The 22,760-nt window shown below is 40.4% G+C and overlaps 1 protein-coding gene across 13 annotated transcripts in view; it reads right to left on the minus strand.

The window, feature by feature from the left end:
* The window catches only part of XRRA1 (X-ray radiation resistance associated 1), a 108,417-nt gene that overhangs the window by 54,475 nt on the left and 31,182 nt on the right, over positions 1-22,760 (minus strand). For all 13 annotated transcript variants that reach the window (XM_055282939.2, XM_063641343.1, XM_063641344.1 and 10 more), the window contains 2 exons: positions 11,469-11,597; positions 10,564-10,781 (listed from right to left, as the gene is read on the minus strand). In XM_055282939.2, coding sequence (XP_055138914.1) covers positions 10,564-10,781; positions 11,469-11,597 — 347 coding nt within the window. The remainder of the gene's footprint in view (positions 1-10,563; positions 10,782-11,468; positions 11,598-22,760) is intronic.

Raw genomic sequence — 22,760 nt, forward strand, 5'->3', positions numbered from 1 at the left:
AGAAAACATTGAGGAAACCTTCCAGGACACTGGTCTGGGCAAAATTTTCTTGAGTAGTAACATCTCACAAGCACAGGCAACCAAAGCAAAAATAGACAAATGGGATCACATCAAGTTAAAAAGCTTCTATACAACAAAGGAAACAATCAACAAAGAGACAACCCACAGAATGGGAGAAAACATGTGCAAACTACCCATCTGACAAGGGATTAATAATCAGAATATATAAGGAGCTCAAACAATTCCACAGGGAAAAATCTAATAATCTGACTAAAAAATGGGCAAAAGATCTGAATAAATATTTTTCAAAAGAAGTCATTCAAATGGAAAACAGGCATATCAAAAGGTTCTTAACATCACTGACCATCAGAGAAATGCAAATCAAAACTACAATGAGATATCATCTCACCCTAGTTAAAATGGCTGTTATCCAAAAGTCAGACACGGTGAGGATGTGGAGAAAAGGGAACCCTCACACACTGTTGCTGGGAATGTAAATTAGCACAACCACTATGAAGAACGGTTTGGAAGTTCCTCAAAAAACTAAAAATAGAGCTACCATATGATCCAGCAATCCCAATGCTGAGTATATATCCAAAAGAAAGGAAATCGGTTTATCAGAGAGATATCTGCACTCTTATGTTTGTTGCAGCAGTGTTCACAATAGCAGAGATTTGGAAGCAACCTACATATCCATCAACAGATGAATGGATAAAGAAAATGTGGTACATATATAAAATGGAGTACTATTCGGCCATTAAAAAGAATGAGATTCTATCATTTGCAAGAACATGGATGGAACAGGAGGTCCCTATGTTAAGTGAAATAAGCCAGGCACAGAAGGACAAAAATTGCATATTCTCACTTATTTGTGGGATCTGAAAATCAAAACAATTGAACTCATGGACACAGAGAGTAGAAAGATGGTTACCAGAGGCTGGGAAGGATAGTAGGGGCCTGGGGGAGAGGTGGGGATGGTTAATTGATACAAAAAAAAATAGAATGAATAAGACCTAGTATTTGGTAGCACAACAGGGGGACTATAGTCAAAAATACTTTAATTGTACATTTAAAAATAACTAAAAGAGTATATTACATGCCTGTACCAAAATATCTCATGTGCCCCATAAATATATACATCTACTGTGTACCCACAAAAATTATAAATTAAAAAGTTTTTAAAGATAAGTATCACTTTACACCTACCAGAATAATAAAACTTAGAAAAACTATAAAGTAAGATAATACCAAGTATTGATAAGGACATAGGAAGACAAGAACCCTTATGTACTACTTGTGTGAGTGTACACTGAAGCAACTATTTTGAAGAACAATCAGGTGGCAATTTTTAAAACTACATATACATATACTCTGTCATCCATCAATCCCACTTCTGGGTAAATACTCCAGGAAAACCCTGGCACAGTGGTATATGCAAAAGATGTTCACAAGGTTGTTCATTGTAGCACCATTTATACTAAGAGAGTTATAAGCAGCCTAAGTGTTCATCAGTAAGGGAAGAGATGTGTAAAATGTGTTTAGAGCATATATTGTAGAATACTATGCATTAGTTAAAAGTCAATAACTAGGCCGGGCGCGGTGGCTCACGCCTGTAATCCCAACACTTTGGGAGGCTGAGGCAGGCAGATCATGAGGTCAGGAGATCGAGACCATCCTGGCTAACATGGTGAAACCCTGTCTCCACTAAAAATACAAAAAATTAGCCGGGTGTGGTGGCAGGCGCTTGTAGTTCCAGGAACTCAGAAGGCTGAGGCAGGAGAATGGCAAGAACTCAGGAGGCGGAGCTTGCAGTGAGCAGAGATCACGCCATTGCACTCCAGCATGGGTAACAGAGCGAGACTCCATCTCAATAAAATAAAATAAAATAAAATAAAAAGCCAATAACTAGATGGACTCCTAAAAACAATGTTGACTGAAAAAATCAAGTAACAGAAAGAGCTCAAGACCATATTACCATTATGTAAATTACAAACACATTATGCACAAAATAATATATACTTCACAAAGATAAATACATATATCCAGGAAAATATACCCAAAATAAGAGTAGACATTTATATGAAAATAGGAAATGGGAGTAGGAATTAAGGATGAAAGAAAAAAAATAAGAGGGTAAGAAGAACTTTGAAGAGATTAAAAATTATACTGTATTAGGACCTGAGTTGTACTGTAAACAGAAGTCTCTGCTCCTAAGTTATACATATGTACACATGATAAAGAACCTAAGAATGAGGTTCAATCTTTCAGTCTAAAGAATCATTGATACATAATTTTAAAAACTAAAACCAATATAAATTATTATTAAAGTTTATTACATTATGGGAAGTGATGGGAGTAGGGTGGCATAGATAGATGCATATTAAAATTTTCTTATTAAAAAAGAAGACATGTATTTCGTTGATTCTAGGTGTTGATAGACAAAAGTGAGTTTTAAAATGTGAATTAAAAGTGTTAGGGTAATAGCCAGGTGCAGTGGTCCCAGCTACTTGGGAGGCTGAGGCAGGAGGATTACTTGAGCCCCAGAGTTCAACAATACAGTTTGAGCACGATCATGTAACTGCACTTCAGCCTGGGGTGATAGGGTGAGACTGTCTCTAAAAAGAAAAAAAAAGTTTTAGGGTAACCGTTAGAGATATAGACATGAGATTGCTTGCTTTAAACAATTAGTGAAAAGATTGGAATTGAAAGAAAACTTAGTGCTCACAAGAAGAAAAAAAAGAAAAAGCATAGGTAAATAGAAAACACACTAATGGTAGAAACAAGGTGAAATGTATCAATAATCACCATGTGAGTCAAATTCTTCTATAAAAAAAGACTCATTAAGACTCATATAAGGAAAAATATGCAGTACTATGTTGTTTTTAAGATATCCTAAAATAAATATTCATATCAAACAAAATAGAGGCCCAAGTCAAAACCAAAATTATTTATCTACCTGGGATATTTTACAATGATTAAAATACACAACCTACCAAGATAAAAGTCACAAACCTAATAACAGAGAACCAAACCAACTTCATAGTAAAAAAACAATGCCAGAAATACAAGGAGATACTGACAAATCTACAATAGTGTGGACAGACTTTAATATGCCTATTTCCAAAGTTAACAAACCAAGTAGACAGAAAATTATTTTCGGGAGAATCTGAATAACATAATTGTGCCCTTTATTAAGTTGTTACTATTATTATTTTTTTTTTTTATTATACTTTAGGGTTTTAGGGTACATGTGCACAATGTGCAGGTTTGTTACATATGTATCCATGTGCCATGTTGATTTCCTGCACCCATTAACTCGTCATTTAGCATTAGGTGTATCTCCTAATGCTGTCCCTCCCCCCTCCCCCCACCCCACAACAGTCCCCGGAGCGTGATGTTCCCCTTCCTGTGTCCATGAGTTCTCATTGTTCAATTCCCACCTATGAGTGAGAACATGCGGTGTTTGGTTTTTTGTCCTTGAGATAGTTTACTGAGAATGATGTTTTCCAATTTCATCCATGTCCCTACAAAGGACACGAACTCATCATTTTTTATGGCTGCATAGTATTCCATGGTGTATATGTGCCACATTTTCTTAATCCAGTCTATCGTTGTTGGACATTTGGGTTGGTTCCAAGTCTTTGCTATTGTGAATAGTGCCGCAATAAACATACGTGTGCATGTGTCTTTATAGCAGCATGATTTATAGTCCTTTGGGTATATACCCAGTAATGGGATGGCTGGGTCAAATGGTATTTCTAGTTCGAGATCCCTGAGGAATCGCCACACTGACTTCCACAATGGTTGAACTAGTTTACAGTCCCACCAACAGTGTAAAAGTGTTCCTATTTCTCCACATCCTCTCCAGCACCTGTTGTTTCCTGATTTTTTAATGATGGCCATTCTAACTGGTGTGAGATGGTATCTCACTGTGGTTTTGATTTGCATTTCTCTGATGGCCAGTGATGAGGAGCATTTCTTCATGTGTTTTTTGGCTGCATAAATGTCTTCTTTTGAGAAGTGTCTGTTCATGTCCTCTGCCCACTTTTTGATGGGGTTGTTTGTTTTTTTCTTGTAAATTTGTTTGAGTTCATTGTAGATTCTGGATATTAGCCCTTTGTCAGATGAGTAGGTTGCAAAAATTTTCTCCCATTCTGTAGGTTGCCTGTTCACTCTGATGATAGTTTCTTTTGCTGTGCAGAAGCTCTTTAGTTTAATGAGATCCCATTTGTCGATTCTGGCTTTTGTTGCCATTGCTTTTGGTGTTTTAGACATGAAGTCCTTGCCCACGCCTATGTCCTGAATGGTATTGCCTAGGTTTTCTTGTAGGATTTTAATGGTTTTAGGTCTAACATATAAGTCTTTAATCCATCTTGAATTAATTTTTGTATAAGGTGTAAGGAAGGGATCCAGTTGCAGCTTTCTACATATGGCTAGCCAGTTTTCCCAGCACCATTTCTTAAATAGGGAATCCTTTCCCCATTTCTTGTTTTTGTCAGGTTTGTCAAAGATCAGATAGTTGTAGCTATGCGGCATCATTTCTGAGGGCTCTGTTCTGTTCCATTGATCTATGTCTCTGTTGTGGTACCAGTACCATGCTGTTTTGGTTACTGTAGCCTTGTAGTATAGTTTAAAGTCAGGTAGTGTGATGCCTCCAGCTTTGTTCTTTTGGCTTAGGATTGACTTGGCGATGCGGGCTCTTCTTTGGTTCCATATGAACTTTAAAGTAGTTTTTTCCAATTCTGTGAAGAAAGTCATTGGTAGCTTGATGGGGATGGCATTGAATCTATAAATTACCTTGGGCAGTATGGCCATTTTCATGATATTGATTCTTCCAACCCATGAGCATGGAATGTTCTTCCATTTGTTTGTATCCTCTTTGATTTCATTGAGCAGTGGTTTGTAGTTCTCCTTGAAGAGGTCCTTCACATCCCTTGTAAGTTGGATTCCTAGGTATTTTATTCTCTTTGAAGCAATTGTGAATGGGAGTTCACTCATGATTTGGCTCTCTGTTTGTCTGTTATTGGTGTACAAGAATGCTTGTGATTTTTGTACATTAATTTTGTATCCTGAGACTTTGCTGAAGTTGCTAATCAGCTTAAGGAGATTTTGGGCTGAGACAATGGGGTTTTCTAGATATACAATCATGTCATCTGCAAACAGGGACAATTTGACTTCCTCTTTTCCTAATTCAATACCCTTTATTTCCTTCTCCTGCCTGATTGCTCTGGCCAGAATTTCCAGCACTATGTTGAATAGGAGCGGTGAGAGAGGGCATCCCTGTCTTGTGCCAGTTTTCAGAGGGAATGCTTCCAGTTTTTGCCCATTCAGTATGATATTGGCTGTGGGTTTGTTGTAGATAGCTCTTATTATTTTGAGATACGTCCCATCAATACCTAACTTATTGAGAGTTTTTAGCATGAAGGGTTGTTGAATTTTGTCAAAGGCCTTTTCTGCATCTATTGAGATAATCATGTGGTTTTTGTCTTTGGTTCTGTTTATATGCTGGATTACATTTATTGATTTGCGTATGTTGAACCAGCCTTGCATCCCAGGGATGAAGCCCACTTGATCATGGTGGATAAGCTTTTTGATGTGCTGCTGGATTCGGTTTGCCAGTATTTTATTGAGGATTTTTGCATCAATGTTCATCAAGGATATTGGTCTGAAATTCTCTTTTTTGGTTATGTCTCTGCCAGGTTTTGGTATCAGGACGATGCTGGCTTCATAAAATGTGTTAGGGAGGATTCCCTCTTTTTCTATGGATTGGAATAGTTTCAGAAGGAATGGTACCAGTTCCTCCTTGTACCTCTGGTAGAATTCAGCTGTGAATCCATCAGGTCCTGGACTCTTTTTGGTTGGTAAGCTATTGATTATTGCCACAATTTCAGAACCTGTTATTGGTCTATTCAGAGATTCAACTTCTTCCTGGTTTAGTCTTGGGTGGGTGTATTTGTCGAGGAATTTATCCATTTCTTCTAGATTTTCTAGTTTATTTGCATAGAGGTGTTTGTAGTATTCTCTGATGGTAGATTGTATTTCTGTGGGATCGGTGGTGATATCCCCTTTTTCGTTTTTTATTGCATCTATTTGATTCTTCTCTCTTTTCTTCTTTATTAGTCTTGCTAGCGGTCCATCAATTTTGTTGATCTTTTCAAAAAACCAGCTCCTGGATTCATTAATTTTTTGAAGGGTTTTTTGTGTCTCTATTTCCTTCAGTTCTGCTCTGATTTTAGTTATTTCTAGCCTTCTGCTAGCTTTTGAATGTGTTTGCTCTTGCTTTTCTAGTTCTTTTAATTGTGATGTTAGGGTGTCAATTTTGGATCTTTCCTGCTTTCTCTTGTGGGCATTTAGTGCTATAAATTTCCCTCTACACACTGCTTTGAACGTGTCCCAGAGATTCTGGTATGTTGTGTCTTTGTTCTCGTTGGTTTCAAAGAACATCTTTATTTCTGCCTTCATTTCATTATGTACCCAATAGTCATTCAGGAGCAGGTTGTTCAGTTTCCATGTAGTTGAGCGGTTTTGACTGAGTTTCTTAATCCTGAGTTCTAGTTTGATTGCACTGTGGTCTGAGAGACAGTTTGTTATAATCTCTGTTCTTTTACATTTGCTGAGAAGAGCTTTACTTCCAACTATGTGGTCAATTTTGGAATAGGTGTGGTGTGGTGCTGAAAAAAATGTATATTCTGTTGATTTGGGGTGGAGAGTTCTGTAGATGTCTATTAGGTCCACTTTATGTAGAGCTGAGTTCAATTCCTGGATATCCTTGTTAACTTTCTGTCTCGTTGATCTGTCTAATGCTGACAGTGGGGTGTTAAAATCTCCCATTATTATTGTGTGGGAGTTTAAGTCCCTTTGTAGGTCACTGAGGACTTGCTTTATGAATCTGGGTGCTCCTGTGTTGGGTGCATATATATTTAGGATAGTTAGCTCTTCTTGTTGAATTGATCCCTTTACCATTATGTAATGGCCTTCTTTGTCTCTTTTGATCTTTGTTGGTTTAAAGTCTATTTTATCAGAGACTAGGATTGCAACCCCTGCCTTTTTTTGTTTTCCAGTTGCTTGATAGATCTTCCTCCATCCCTTTATTTTGAGTCTATGTGTGTCTCTGCACGTGAGATGGGTTTCCTGAATACAGCACACTGATGGGTCCTGACTCCTTATCCAGTTTGCCAGTCTGTGTCTTTTGATTGGAGCATTTAGCCCATTTACATTTAACGTGAATATTGTTATGTGTGAATCTGATCCTGTCATTATGATGTTAGTTGGTTATTTTGCTCGTTAGTTGCTATAGTTTCTTCCTAGCCTCGATGGTCTTTACAATTTGGCATGTTTTTGCAGGGGCTGGTACCGGTTGTTCCTTTCCATGTTTAGTGCTTCCTTCAGGAGCTCTTTTAGGGCAGGCCTGGTGGTGACAAAATCACTCAGCGTTTGCTTGTCGGTAAAGTATTTTATTTCTCCTTCACTTATGAAGCTTAGTTTGGCGGGATAGGAAATTCTGGGTTGAAAATTCTTTTCTTTAAGAATGTTGAATATCGGCCCCCACTCTCTTCTGGCTTGTAGAGTTTCTGCTGAGAGATCAGCTGTTAGTCTGATGGGCTTCCCTTTGTGGGTAACCCGACCTTTCTCTCTGGCTGCCCTTAACATTTTTTCCTTCATTTCAACTTTGGTGAATCTGACAATTATGTGTCTTGGAGTTGCCCTTCTCGAGGAGTATCTTTGTGGCATTCTCTGTATTTCCTGAATCTGAATGCTGGCCTGCCTTGCTAGATTGGGGAAGTTCTCCTGGATAATATCTTGCAGAGTGTTTTCCAACTTGGTTCCATTCTCCCCATCATTTTCAGGTACACCAATCAGACGTAGGTTTGGTCTTTTCACATAGTCCCAAATTTCTTGGAGGCTTTGTTCATTTCTTTTTATTCTTTTTTCTCTAAACTTCCCTTCTCTCTTCATTTCATTCATTTCATCTCCTATCAGCGATACCCTTTCTTCCAGTTGATCGCATCTGCTACTGAGGCTTCTGCATTCTTCGCGTAGTTCTCGAAACTTGGCTTTCAGCTCCATCATCTCCTTGAAGCCCTTCTCTCCATTGGTTATTCTAGTTATCCATTCTTCTAATTTTTTTTCAAAGTTTTTAACTTCTTTGCTATTGTTTTGAATTTCCTCTCGTAGCTCAGAGTAGTTTGTCTGAAGCCTTCTTCTCTCAACTCATCAAAGTCATCCTCCATCCAGCTTTGTTCCGTTGCTGGTGAGGAACTGCGTTCCTTTGGAGGAGGAGAGGTGCTCTGTTTTTTAGAGTTTCCAGTTTTTTTGGTCTGTTTTTTCCCCATCTTTGTGGTTTTGTCTACTTTTTGTCTTCGATGATGGTGATGTACAGATGGGTTTTTGGTGTGGATGTCCTTTCTGTTTGTTAATTTTCCTTCTACCAGACAAGACCCTCAGCTGCAGGTCTGTTGGAGTTTACTAGAGGTCCACTCCAGACCCTGTTTGGCTGGGTGTCAGCACCGGTGGCTGCAGAACAGCAGATTTTCGTGAGACCACAAATTCAGCTGTCTGATAGTTCCTCTGAAAGTTTTGTCTCAGAGGAGTACCCGGTTGAATGAGGTGTCAGTCTGTCCCTACTTGGGGGGTGCCTCCCAGTTAGGCTGCTCAGGGGTGAGGGACCCACTTTAGGAGGCAGTCTGTCCGTTCTCAGATCTCCAGCTGCGTGCTGGGAGAACCACTACTCTCTTCAAAGCTGTCAGTCAGACAGGGACATTTAAGGCTGTGGAGGTTCTCACTGAGTTTTTGGTTGTCTGTGTCCTGCCCCCAGAGGTGGAGCCTACAGAGGCAGGCAGGCCTCCTTGAGCTGTGGTGGGCTCCACCCAGTTCGAGCTTCCTGGCTGCTTTGTTTACCTAAGCAAGCCTGGGCAATGGCGGGCGCCCCTCCCCCAGCCTCGTTGCCGCCTTGCAGCTTGATCTCAGACTGCTGTGCTAGCAATCAGCAAGACTCTGTGGGCATAGGACCCTCCGAGCCAGGTGCGGGACACAATCTCCTAGTGTGCCGTTTTCCAGGCCCGTTGGAAAAGCGCAGTATTAGGACGGGACTGACCCGATATTCCAGGTGCCGTCTGTTTCCCCTTTCTTTGACTAGGAAAGGGAACTCCCTGACCCCTTGCGCTTCCTGAGTGAGGCAATGCCTCGCCCTGCTTTGGCTCGCGCACAGTGCGCTTCACCGACTGTCCTGAACCCACTGTTAGGCACTCCCTAGTGAGATGAAACCGGTACCTCAAGCAGAAATGCAGAAATCACCCGTCTTCTGTGTCGCTGGGGCTGGGAGCTGGAGACCGGAGCTGTTCCTATTCGGCCATCTTGGCTCCACCTCCAGTTGTTACTATTATTATTTGTAGAGACAGGGTCTCACTCTGCTGCCCAGGCTGGAGAGCAGTGGTGTGATCATAGCTCACTACAGGCTCAAGGGATCCTCCTTCCTCAGTCCCCAGTAGCTAGGACTACAGGTGCATGCCATCACACCCAGCTAATTTTTAAATTTTTGATAGAGATAGGGTCTCGCTCTGTCATCCAGGCCAGAGGGCAGTGGCGTGATCACAGCTCACTGCACGCCTGAAACTCCTGGCCTCAAACAATTCTCCAGCCTTGGCCTCCCAAAATAACTGCCACTATGCCCGGCCAGTTATTAGTATTATTTTTAACTTCGAAATCCATCTTTCTTTATTCTGCTTTGGAATGCTGGAGCTGAGGCTCTCAAAACCATATTTCTGCTTTGACCGCTGGTTTCCTGTTAGACTCTGACAATATGGGTGGTGCTAAAGGGAGACTGCAAAGCTGGAAGAGGAAAAAGGGGCTTATCTCTTCCTATCTGCTTCCCATGGGTTTACTGACTGCTTGTGCTTCCTGTGAATGCCACTGGAATAATGTGGTTTTTGGTTTGTTTTGTTTTTGCTGTAGTCTAGCAAGTCTTTCCCCAGCAGTAGCTGAATCTAGTTTGCAGTTTTTCCAACTTTTATAAACTAGCTTCACTGTGACTCCTCCACAGGCACCAGCACCAGCTGGCCAGTATCCTCTTCTCAGAGATCTGGGTCTCAGCTACATGAAGCCCATCATAGCTCAGAGACACCAGCAGCCAAGCAGCACCGCTTCCCCAGAGGTCTAAATTTCAGGTGTCAGGAGCACCTCTTCCAAGCTTGTAAAGTTGCATAATTTCAACCTCATTCTACAAAGAAAACTCCAGGCTCAGGTGGTCTCATGGTGAATTCTTCCAAAATTTAAGGATAAAATAATAATAGTATATAAACTTTCCTATGAAACAGAAATAAAACTTCCAAAACACATTTTATCAGGCAAACATAACCTTGATTATAAATCCTAACAAGAATACTGTAACAAAAGAAATCAATACACCAATACATCTCCCAAACATAGATGCAAAAATCCTTGACAAAGAATCAGCAAATTCAATTTGTGATATTCACCATGACCAAGTGAGACGTTCAGAATAAACTCTCAGAAGTGTATTTCCACTATGAGGCTAGAATTTCTGGAACAAGGGGTGTCACTCACCTGTCCGGTCAACATCCTTTTTTATGGGCAGTACAGTATAATCCAGTTGCTCATCTGAGTCCTCAGGCATCCTTGGCTTGGACTGCAGCATGAATTGGGGCTCTTTTTGGGGACTTCCCCTGCCTCCATTCCAGTCCACTGACTCGTCATAGAGCTGAACTTGCTGCAGGTATGGGATCCTGATAATCCTGTTTTCGTCCAGGCTTAACTTCTTCAGTCTTCAATTAAGGAAAGTGAATATAGAATAATAGCAATAATGATACCTCAGGATTGTTTACCAAGCAACTTTAGGGAAAAAACATGGAATCAGGCTTGGATACTTATTCGTCTTGTGTGACGTTGAGCCAGTGACTTACTCTCTCTGGGATTCAATATCCCTGTCTCTAAAATGGGGATAATATTTATTAACCTTTCAGGGTTCTTGTGAAGATTAAATGAGGCAATATGTAAATGGCCTGGCACAAAGTAGTATTCAGTAAATGGTAGTTGAAACCAAAGTAAATTTTCCAGAGAAGTAAAGCTTAACAATGTAAATGCCACTATTTTCTTTACTTCGGTTAGAACTCAGAATTAAATTTATCTTTCTGATTCTCATTATTTTAAAAAATTTTCCTGTCTCTACTGTCAGGGTCCGAATTCTATCTTGGGTAAAATCTCCTCCTGTTTTCCTTTCTCTTTGCTGCTTCTAATTCAGTCATGTGATCAGAAATGTCCTCACTCATGGCCATTTTTATGGAGGAGCCAAAGCTCAGAGGGGAGAAATGACTTACCCATGGCCACACAGTAGAGATAAATTGTGGAGCTAGGCCTTAAACCCAAATCTTTTGACTTCCAGAACATCACTCAGAGTGTGAGCATGCCTGGGGATTAGAGGAGGCCCAGCAGAGAAAGGCTTATGGCTTTACCTCCTGAGCCCAGCCAGGCTGGCAAAGCAACTGGGATTGGAGAGTCTGTTGTCATCCAGCATCAGTGTCTCCAGCGCTGGGAACCTCAGGATGTACCTCTTGCTTGTCAGCGATGTTACAGATGCCTCCCTGTGAGTGCAAAGACCTTGGGTAATGAGCAAGGTCGAGGGACAAACTCCACCATTTCCAGGAAGCCATGGAGGACAGGGAATCAATTAGGAGGACTAACCAGCTTAGGAACTGTTCTAGTGCCCAAAAGAGGTCCCCATAGGGATGCACATAAAGTATAATTCCTTCCCCACCTTCTCCTTTCCCAAACACTATTATACATACCATATCGTCTTTTGCATGGAGAAAGGTTACACATATCAGTGAGACCAGATTAGGGCAGGGTGGGGGATTGTACAGGTAGTGCTTATAGAAAATGCCAGGGTGAAAGAGGCATGACCAAGCTGGAGGGAGCATTCTGCAGATCACTGCACAATTTTGACTCAGGAAGACTCCTTGTTATGCTGTGTCACCTAGTACACTGGTAACTATGGGAGCACCAGGAGACAATGCCCTTGTTATAGACCACAGCTTTGCCACCTAGTAGGGTAAAGTAGGGTGGGTTGAGGGCACCACCCCTGGTTTTAGTGAGGCTCTCTTCTCAAGTGGCTTCATGAAATGAACACAAGTAAGGAGTGGAGAAGTTTCTTCTTAAACTCAAACTCTCTGAAGATTCCCAGAAATACCTAAGAGTGAGATTTATGGGGGTGATGCCCTGAATTACAGGAAGTGGTGGCATTTTAAGTACCGCCATTAATGTGACCTCATTTGTGTCCTCCAGGTAGATGAGACCTAGGTAACTCTCTTCCACACAGGCAGATGATGCAAATAACATTTTCATTCTTCCCTCCATACTGCATGCCACCCACACACCAAAATAGTACACAGAGGCACAAATGCATATAGTATACACATATATAAGCCACAAACACACACACAACTAGAGGAAGGGAAACAAACATTTCTTTAGCACCTACTACATTTCTGGCATTGTGCGATGTGTTTTGTATGTGTTATCCAAGGATAGGTATTATTTATCTCCTTTACAGATTAAGAAAATGAAGCTCAGAGCAACTTGCCTGAAGTCTCATAGCTAGAAAGTGGGACAACTCAAACTAGAACCTGGGTCTGCCTGACTCCAAATCCCATGCCCTTTCCACTGCCAAATCACACCTTTCACATTCACCTCTACTAGCCCCATGTGGATCAAAGGGTGGAGAAATGGAAGGGGGAGCTGATGCCTGAGCTAGAGAGAGCTTAACAAAGGTTGGCAGTGAGTTCAAAAGCTAGGACAGTAATGTATACCTGAAGTCAGGGATATTTCACAGGTGAATTTAGAGAGGGTATACTCTAAATGAATGTATTACTAATTAATTCGTTCATTCACACTCATGAATTTCTTTAACATATATTTATGTGGCCAGGTACTGAGAATACAAATAAAAGAACACATCCCTCCCCTCTAGGTGGAGTAGGTGAACACACAGCCTGCGGTGACACTATAAAAGAAGTATGTGGGGAAGGTGCCTATTCGGGAAAGGCAATGTTTAAGCAAAACCATGAGGAATGGAGAAGGAACTGTCATCCTTTTAATCAATGTGAAAGAGAGAGAACAGGGAAAAAAAATATCTTCGTGGCTGGATCTGTAACATAATTAGAAGCTATAGGCAGCCATGTTTCCCATCATGGGGTCTAGGAAGACACAGGCAGCCCACCTGTAAAGAAAAATGTGGCAAGTCACAGAGAGGAGGAGGTGTGAAAGCTGAGACAGAACTTCCAGGCTGCTCCACAGTGCTCAGGGTCTATGTTCAGTATGACCCTCAGGCATGGCCGTGAGATTCCCCAATGTTCTTACAATCAATTTCCCCCTGCCTTTTTTTCTGTAACCTAACACTGACTTCTACATTATGACAGTTCTGACTGGAAAAAGGGACAGGTCAGATAAACTTTCAGAAAGAGACCTGGCAGCAGTGTGGGGAACAGGCTTGAAGTCCAAAGACCAGAGACACTTAACAGAGAAGGCAAGAAGCTTTTATAGTTCATAATATTTCAAGGTCACGGGTGTGCCCTTTCCTCTTTCTGGAAGGACCAACTTTCGTACACTGAATTTTTAATCTCTGAGAGCTATTACAGAACAGTGCACAGCAGCTGTGTTGATTTATAATTGATTGGCCAATCTTTATTTTACTCTAGTGAAATATGAAACAGCTAAGAAATAAGCCTTTAAAAAATTCCTCTTAAGCTCCATAATGCAGAAGCTGGCTCTGTCTTGTCTCTTGTGACAAGTTACACTACTTTGTCTTTTAAAGTTCCACCCTAATTATAGCATGGGAAAGTTTCATTTTTTGTCTCTAAAATAGACATCTTAAAATAGAGGGGCAGTCATCAGATGGGTGAGAAGACAGATGTCTAGCTTCAGAGGAAAGTAGCAGGCTTTCCCACCGAGCCCCTCCTGTGGCAGTTTTGGAAGAAAAGCTCTTCAAAGTGGCAAAGTCTGTCAGCAGTGGAGAAGCCAGGGTTTCCAGCTGTTCAGAGTGGTGCTATTTTTATTATCACTTCTCTTGCCAAACAGAATTAATACTACTTAAAATCTGAGAGATTTAATGAAACTTTTTCAGAAGCTAAGGGTATGTGCAGTGGTTGGATTCAGCAATGGGAATTTGTGTACCATATTAGAAGATGCATAGGAAGGGTGGCCAGGATCCCTGAGCTCTGGCTCCGGTGCTGCTGCTGCTTTGCTTGCTGTGTGACTTCCAGCTGGTGTTGAGCATCTCTGGGCCTAGATCCTCTATCTATATGGTAAAGGTGGATTTCTTTTACTTTACACTGTAAGACTTTGGATTAGGCTAAAAATATTGCTCAAAAGACTGAACCAAGGGCTGCAACAAACAAGATGAAACTTAGCAAGTACTTACACTAGGACAAATGTCAGATCAGCTTCTGTGTTAAGATACAGAACACCAACTGTGCAAACACACAGAATAAGGGAGACATGGCTTAACAAACTGTGTGTGTGTAAAAGGGGATTATGATGTGGCTACTAAAAAGCTAGTGTTCTTTCAGGTGGCGTTATTTGGAATATAGTGACTAAAAGAAAGGAGGTAACAATTCATCCTCTGCTCTGTGCTGGTCATGCCTGAGAACGCCGACTTGTATGGTCTGAAGCAGAAAGAGAGTAGGCCTAATGAAAGAGCCAAAGTAGCAGATTCCAGCTCAAAACAAGTAATAGAGTAGTCTACAGATAGAATGGGTCAAATATGATTCCCCTAACTCACCCAGACAAAGAAAATAGCAAGAAATGGAGACAAAAATAGTTCAGAATAGATGAAGTAGATGATGAATGGAAAAAGTGAAGAGAAAGGAGGATGGAGAAGCAGGCAGAGTCAGGCCATGAAAAGCCTTGAGCGATGTTAATGGAGTTTATCTTTAGGACAGTGAGAACCTGCTAAAGGACTTTAAGCAGGGCAGTGATAGAATCACATGTGCATTTCAGAAAGATCACTCTGGCTGACAGATAGGAGGATGGGTTGGGAGGCAGGAAACTGCAGACTGGGACCAAACAGGAGGATAACAGCAATGAGCAGGTTTGAGAAGAATTTAGAAAGTACAATTCACAGCACCTGGTGATTGAATGTACGTGTGGAATGAGGGAGGCCAAAATTTGGGCTAATGCTCAGGTTCTAGCCTGGACAACTACATAGTAGATGGGAAGAAGTGCCAGTCAATGAGGCCAGGAAAGGAAAGAAAGGAGGAGAGAGCGAGAGGGAGGGCTTATTGGCATGGGGATGTGTGTAAGGAGTTTGATAAGTAAGCTAAACAGGCTTATAGTTCAGAAGACTTGCGAAGAGAGGAGGCCACCAATAAAGAGTATATAGATTAAGAAAACTTGTAGGTTAAGGGTGGATGACTGGGGAGCACCAACGTTTAAGAGGCTGGCAGAAAAGGAACCCACAGAGCATATTGAATCTAGATAGATGAGTGAGAAGAAAATAATGGCAATGGTATTGGTCTGGAGCCCCACAGCTTTATTTTTATTTTTGTAGAGATAAGGTCTCACTACGTTGCCCAGGCTGGCCTCGAACTCCTGGGCTCAAACAATCCTCCTGCCTCAGCCTCCCAAAGTGCTGGGATTACAAGTGTGAGTGACCATGCCTGGCCAACCCACAGCTTTCAAAGCGTGCTGATTTCAATTGCTACTCTGATGCAGGTAGGAATACATTTATTCTCCCCCTCATATATAAGAACATGGAAGTGCAGGGTGGGGGAGACTTGCCTTATTTTATGTAACTAGGCTTTCCACTGAAAACAACTAGAATGATGAATAAAATATAAAAAGAAAAAAGATCCATCATTTTATTTATTTTCTTTTGTAGAGATGGGGTCTTGCTATGGTTGCCTAGGCGGGACTTGAACTCCTGGCCTAAAACGATCTTCCCACCTTGGCCTCCCAAGTAGCTGGCACTACAGGAACACACATCACAATTCCCCGTGGTGGTGGATCCATCATTTTAATATGTATAAGAGATGTGAAGAGAGTAAGGAAGCAGTATGCCAAATCTAAAAACCCAGAGGGAGAAACTTAACATAGGAAGCCACTCAAGCCTTGAGGGCATTTACTAATCCTGTTGAAACTGAACTATGGTTTGACAGTATCATGGGGCTAGAGAATCAAAGCCCAGGGTATCCTGAAGGTGGGGAGTTTAATCAGAGACCCTTTATATGAATTTCGGATCCTAAAGGGATACACCCTCAGGGTAAAATTAACCAAAACTAAACCCATTCTCCTTATCCCATAGCCAGGAGAAAACTGTCTTGGAGTGAACAGAGAAGGAGAAGGGGAAGGGCAGACTGGTCCTCTTGCAAAACTGTAGCCCAAATCTGTATCATCAGAGTGGTTCAGAAAACACCCAGTCAGGAATTTAGCTTAAGCTGATTCCATACTGAGTGACTCTAGGTACCAAAATAAATAGAAAGGTTTATAGTGTTGCAAACTAAATAATGTGGGACCAACTCTTCCCTGAGTAAAAAACTAGAAAACCCAGACAAAATATACATTTAAAAATAATCTGCCTTAAGATACCTGGGAACTAACAAGTTGTGAAGAATTATGGCGCTAAGATTTGAAAAAAGAAGGAAATCCAAAGGGGTTCATGCAGCACTTTTCCCCTAGGACTGTCTGCTGACTCCAGAAGTGGCTGAGAGGCTGAGAAGTTGAGCAGAGATTCTGACAACCCTGCTGGGCCAGGGGCCGAAAATTGGAATCCAAGGCATGCCACAGAATAGAAGCCTGACTACTCATGCTCTAAGTTAGGTCATTAGAAAACCAAACCCTCGGAGGACGTATACACTAGAAATAGTATGGACCTTGCAGAGACTGAAGACTAGCGTCAAATAATTTCAATTTTTATAATTGAATTAAGATTATTTGAAATTATTAGTGATGTAGATCACCAGAAAACCCTTGATCTGGTGGGCAAAAAGTGATTTGAGTTGTCCAAAGAAAAAGCCATGGCCTCTCATTCAGTTCCTGACTATTTACATTTAACTTAAAACTAATTAAACTTAAATAAAATTGAACATTCAGTTCCTATATCACACTAGCTACATTTCAAGTGCTCAAGAGCTCAATATGCCTAGTAGCTACACTATGAACAACACAGATATAGAACATTTCCAACACTGTAGTAAGTTCTACTGAACAGTGCTAAATTAGGCCTTGTAAGGATTACTAGACAGTGTCTGCAAATTGGTGCTAATCTCTGGGGATATGAAAGGCATGGTGGACCATCACTCAAAAGTGGGGGATCATAAAGGTCAGATGGAAGCATGAAAATTTAGCCAAAGTCTGTTTCACAATGGACCCAGTGGAGTCATAAATCTACCTTGAATGTGTAACTGAAACAGACATACTAAACAACTGGAAGAACACCCACATTTATTTACTGAGCAACAAAGTATAGCCCATTATAGTGGAAGTGTCCAATTGAAACCCCAGGAACTTTTCTTCCCAATAGTAAACTAAAAACAATACTGAATCCCTGAGGTAATTGCAGAGATTACTGCCATCACTAAAGATTAAAAAGATGAAAGGATAACGATTCCTATGACATCCCTGTTTAACATCTCTTGTTTATTTAAATTGTGAAGAAGATATCCTTTGTTTAGCTTGTACAGAAAACAGGTTTTGAAGAATGACTGTAGATTACTGTAAGCTTAATCAAGAGGTGACTCCAACTTTCAGCTGCTATTCCAGATGTGGAATCTTTTTACTGGAGCAAATCAACCAAGCCCCTGGCACTGTGGATACAGCTAAGGACCTATCAAATGTTTCTTTCTCTTTATCAATTAACAAGAACTACCGGAAGCAGTCTGCTTTCGCCTGACAGGGACAACAGTACACCTTTGTCCTCCTCTCTTGGGGCCATATCAACTCCGGGATCTTGGTTATTTTGATATCCTACAGAATATCATGCTGATTGGACCTGGCAAGCAGGAAAAGTTGCAAACACCCTAGATGCCTTAGTAAGATACCTGTGTGTTACAGGATGGAGGTAAGCCCCCTCCCCCATCAAAATTCAGGGTACTATGGTATGGATTAATTTTTTGTTGTTGTCCAGGTATCTGAAACATGTTGTGATGTACTTCTAATGTGAAAGACATAATCCTGTACCTTGCTTCTTATTTATCTTACACTACTTGTAAGAAAATTCACAAAGTTCCACTGGCCTTTTTGGACTTTATTTTTATTTATTTACTTATTTTTTGAGATGGAGTCTCACTCTGTCACCCGGGGTTGGAGTGCAGTGGTGTGATCTTGGCTCACTGAAACCACTGCCTCCCAGGTTCAAGCGATTCTCCTGCTTCAGTCTCCAGAGTAGCTGGGATTACAGGCACCCGCCACCACATCTGACTAATTTTTGTATTTTTAGTAGAGACAGGGTTTTGCCACATTGGCCAAGCTGGTCTCGAACTCCTGACCTCAAGTGATCCACCTGCCTCGGCCTCCCAAAGTGTTGGGATTACAGGCGTGAGCCACCGTGCCTATCCCCTTTTTCGATTTTAGAAGTGACATATAAAACATTTGTGCTGTTCTAACTCATTTACTAAGTATCCCACAAGGCTGCTAGTTTTGAGTGAGGCCCAGAGCAAGGCAAGGTTCTACAACAGGACCCAACTGTAATGCAAGTTGCTCTTCCATTGGGCATATGACTCAGCAGATTCAAATGGCTTCTAAAGGACTATGGCAAATAGGTGTGCTGTACAGATAGGGTACCATACATCCTGGATTTCAATGATAGCCTGAGTTTTCACCTGTTATCGCCAAATAATTATTAATACTGTCCCTTTTCCCTCTCATATATGTCCTGGTTTGGATGATAAAGTACATGGTCATTCTATGAATACAGCCTTTTCTAGGTACCCATAGCAGATTCATTTTTGAGCAAACTTATGCCCTATTTTGCAGATAACTTTTTTTTTTTTTTGAAAAACAATTTCTCACTTACTAGTGCATGTTGGTAGAGGCCAAATACCTGACCACAGGATACTATGTGATCATGCAACCTGAGCCACTCATCATGAACTGAACATGCAACAGAACTCCCCCACCAAGTGAAAGCAATATTTGAAAGCAGGCTCCAGCAAATCTGGAAAAGTTGCAGGAATATATGGCTCAGATTCCTATGGTGCATACTCCTGCTGTACTGCTACCTCTCCATCAACCCTTAACTAAGGTCCTGTGGCCATCTAATATAGGAAGAAAAACCTCTAGCTGGGTTTACAAATGACTTAGCACGATATGCTGATACCTTCTCGAAGTCGACTATCACAATATTATAGCCCCACACAGGAGTGACCAAAAAGACAGAGGAAGAGAAATCTTCTAAGTAGGCAGAACTTAGAGCAATGTATCTGATTGGCCATTTGCTTGGTCAGAGAGATAGCCAGAAATACAGATCTATACTGATTCATGGGCAGTGGCTGATGGTTTAGCTGAACAGTCAAAGCTTGGAAAAAATATGGGAAAGTTGCTGAAAGTATAGAGAAAAATTATGTGACTTAACCTCTCAGAATGGATAGAGTGTGAAGATTATTTGTGTCTCATATGACTGTTTCCCCAAGACTATCCCCTGCGGCAGAGACTCTCAATGGTCAGGAAGATAAGGTAACCCATTCCATGAATGTCAGTTGCCCTCTTTCCCTTGGTGGCAGGGATGAAGGCTACACCTTTCCTTTCACCAGAGCAAATCTGGTTATGACCCTTGCTGAGTACTCAACCTGCCAATGGCAGAGGCCACTGCTGAGCCCCTAATACGGCACCATTTCTAGAGGGATTATACAGCCATCTAGTATCAACTTGACTTTAAAAAGCAGCAGCAAGTTTTCTTTACTAGATTATAAATGTATTTTTGGATATAGATTTGCCTTCCCTGCCCACAAAGTTCTACAAGTGGAATTAGAAACTGTTGATACAATAATACTAGCTTTGGTAATTGCCCATGTATTTACCTTTAATGAGAGCTTTATTCCTTCTTACAGCTTTGAGTTACTGTCTAGCATCCTTTCATTTCAACCTGCAAAACTCCCTCTAGTATTTACGCAGGGTGGGACTGGTGGTAATGAATTTTTTTTACCTTTTGTTTATCTGGGAATGTCTTAATTTCTTCCACACTTTAGAAGAACACTTCTGCTGGATGTAGGATTCCTGATTGACAGGTTTCTTTTCTTTTAGCACTTTAAATATTTAATATATCAGCCCACTGCCTTCTGGCCTTAAAAGTTTCTGACAAGAAGTCTACTGATAATCTTATTGAAGATTCCTTGTATGTGATGAGTTGCTTCTCTCTCACTGCTTTCAAGATCCTCTCTGTCTTTTAACAGTCTGATTATAATATGACTCAGTGGAGGTCTCTTTGAGTTTATCCTATCTTGGAGTTCACTGAGCCTCATGTATGTTTATATTCATGTCATTCATCAAACTTGGGAAGTTTTAGGCTATTATTACTTCGAATAATCTCTCCGTGCTTTCTCTCTTCTCCTTCTGAGACTTTCGTAATACATAGGTTGGTTTGCTTGATGGTATCCCAATCCCACAGGTCCCTTAGGCTTTGTTCAAGTCAATCTTTTTTTTTCCTTTTGTTTCTCTGGCTTGATACATTTAATTGTTCTATCTTCAAGTTTGCTGATTCTCTCTTCTGACTGCTCGAATCTGCCTTTGAAACTCTCCAGTGAATTTTTCATTTCTTATTCTAATTTTCAGGTTTAAAATTTCTTTTTGGTTTCTTTTTAGGTTGTCTATCTCTTTGTTGATATTTCCATTTTGTTAATATATCATTTTCTTAACTTTATTCATATCTTTCATTAGTTCTTTGAAAACCTTTAAGACAGATGTTTTAAAGTCTTTATCTAGTAAGTACTCCCTTTCTCAGGGATAGTTTCTGTTGCTTAATTTTTTCCTTTGGATGGGCCATATTTTTGTTTCTTTGTATGCCTTGTGATTTTTTTTTTGTTGAAAGCTGAATATTTGAATCTATTAATATGGTAACTCTAGAAATCAGATTCTCCCCTTTACCAGGGTTTGCTGGGATTTTTTTTGTTTTGTGTTTGATTATTGTAGGCTGTCTCTGTGTCAAGGATCAGGCTGATATGTAAATGTAAGTTCTTCTCAGGTCTTTTCTAAGCCTGTGCATTTCTCTGGGTATATGTGGTGACATTCTAATTTCCTCAGTATATGCAGCTGCTTTTGAATGTCCTAGACTTTAATGTCTGGCTCCCAAAAGATGGGGAAAGGAATGGGGATTAAGAAAAGAAATCCTGTCATGACTGGGTGTGAGAACATCAAGGGTAAGAATAGTAGCTAAATTATTTGTCATACATTTATGTTATACATGCAATATCTGAGAAAAAATATAAAGTTACTATATAAAGCTTAAAAAGTTTGCATTCTTTTTACTAGACCTCTAGCTAGACTTCTTTCTTTTATGTATTTCTTACATATCTTTTGTATTTCCTCTTTGTTTCTACTCCAACAGCTCTAACTTCATCCTTTGGTTCATAAATACCATTGATTGCTGGTCATGCAATTCAACAATAAATGTTTAACAAAGAAAAAATGTGTATTAATATGTCACTCAACTTTACCTCATTTTAATATTTGTATATTTAATCAACTAGAAATAAAAATTATACAAATTTAAAAAAAAAAAAAAAAAAAGAAAAGAAATCCTTTAAATTCCCTGGAAGTCTTTTCAGCTGGAGCAGAAAGGGCTTACAACAGTTGTGGATGGGTGTGTGTGCAACAATGGTTGTGTGCCTCTGTGTGTGCCTCTGTGTGCACCTCAATGATCAGAAGTAGCAATCAGTGATCACAGCACAGATCTCTAAAATTTGGAGGACAGGGATCTTTTTGCCCACCCTGGCTCCTGCAAGCTGCATGTGAGTTACCCAATGAATATATTTCTTATTCTAGTTTTCAGGTTTAAAATTTGAACCACGAGATTGGGAGTTAGGGGATGGGTAGCTGCTACCGGGTTAAAGCTGTAATTGACTGAAATTAGCTGCAGTTTGTCATCTAAATCTTCCCCTGGAAGCCGTAAACTTTTAATAGAGTGTGAAGATTATTTGTGTCCACAGTTTCAAAATTGTTACATCAGACTGATTCTGCCAATGAAATTGTTGTCTAGATGAGGAGACAGATTCTTGGTGCTTCCTACTCCATCATCTTCCCAGAATCCTCTAGTGAAATAGTCTTTGATGATTTATCTACTATACCAATTAGATATAGTTAGGGAAGTTGGGACCCTAACTTAACAGCATAGGATATCACATAAACCAAAACTGATACTGTTTTTCTCATAACCACAACCTAAGGGCCTAGGAATTAATAGAAATGAAAGTAGCTCCTCTTACAATTATATCTAATAGTCCACTTGCAGAATTTTTGCTTCTCATTCTACAATTTTTGGCACTTCTGATTTACAGGTCTTAGTTCTTAAGGAGGTACTTGTACCAGGAGACACAATCATGGCTCCACTGAACTGGAAATCGAGACTGCTACCAGCCACTTGCATTTCTCATTTCACTGAACCAACAGTCAGACAAAGAGGGGTTCATTCTACTGGCTAGGTGACTGATACTGTTTATAAAAATAAATATAATTGCTGTTATACCTTGAGGTTAAAAAAAAAAAAAAAGTATCTTTGGGACTAGAGTATTATCTGTTGCTCCTCTAAGAAGTTCCATGTC

This window comes from Symphalangus syndactylus, chromosome 6 (assembly GCF_028878055.3).
Source record: "Symphalangus syndactylus isolate Jambi chromosome 6, NHGRI_mSymSyn1-v2.1_pri, whole genome shotgun sequence".
In the NCBI taxonomy this organism is placed as follows: domain Eukaryota; kingdom Metazoa; phylum Chordata; class Mammalia; order Primates; family Hylobatidae; genus Symphalangus; species Symphalangus syndactylus.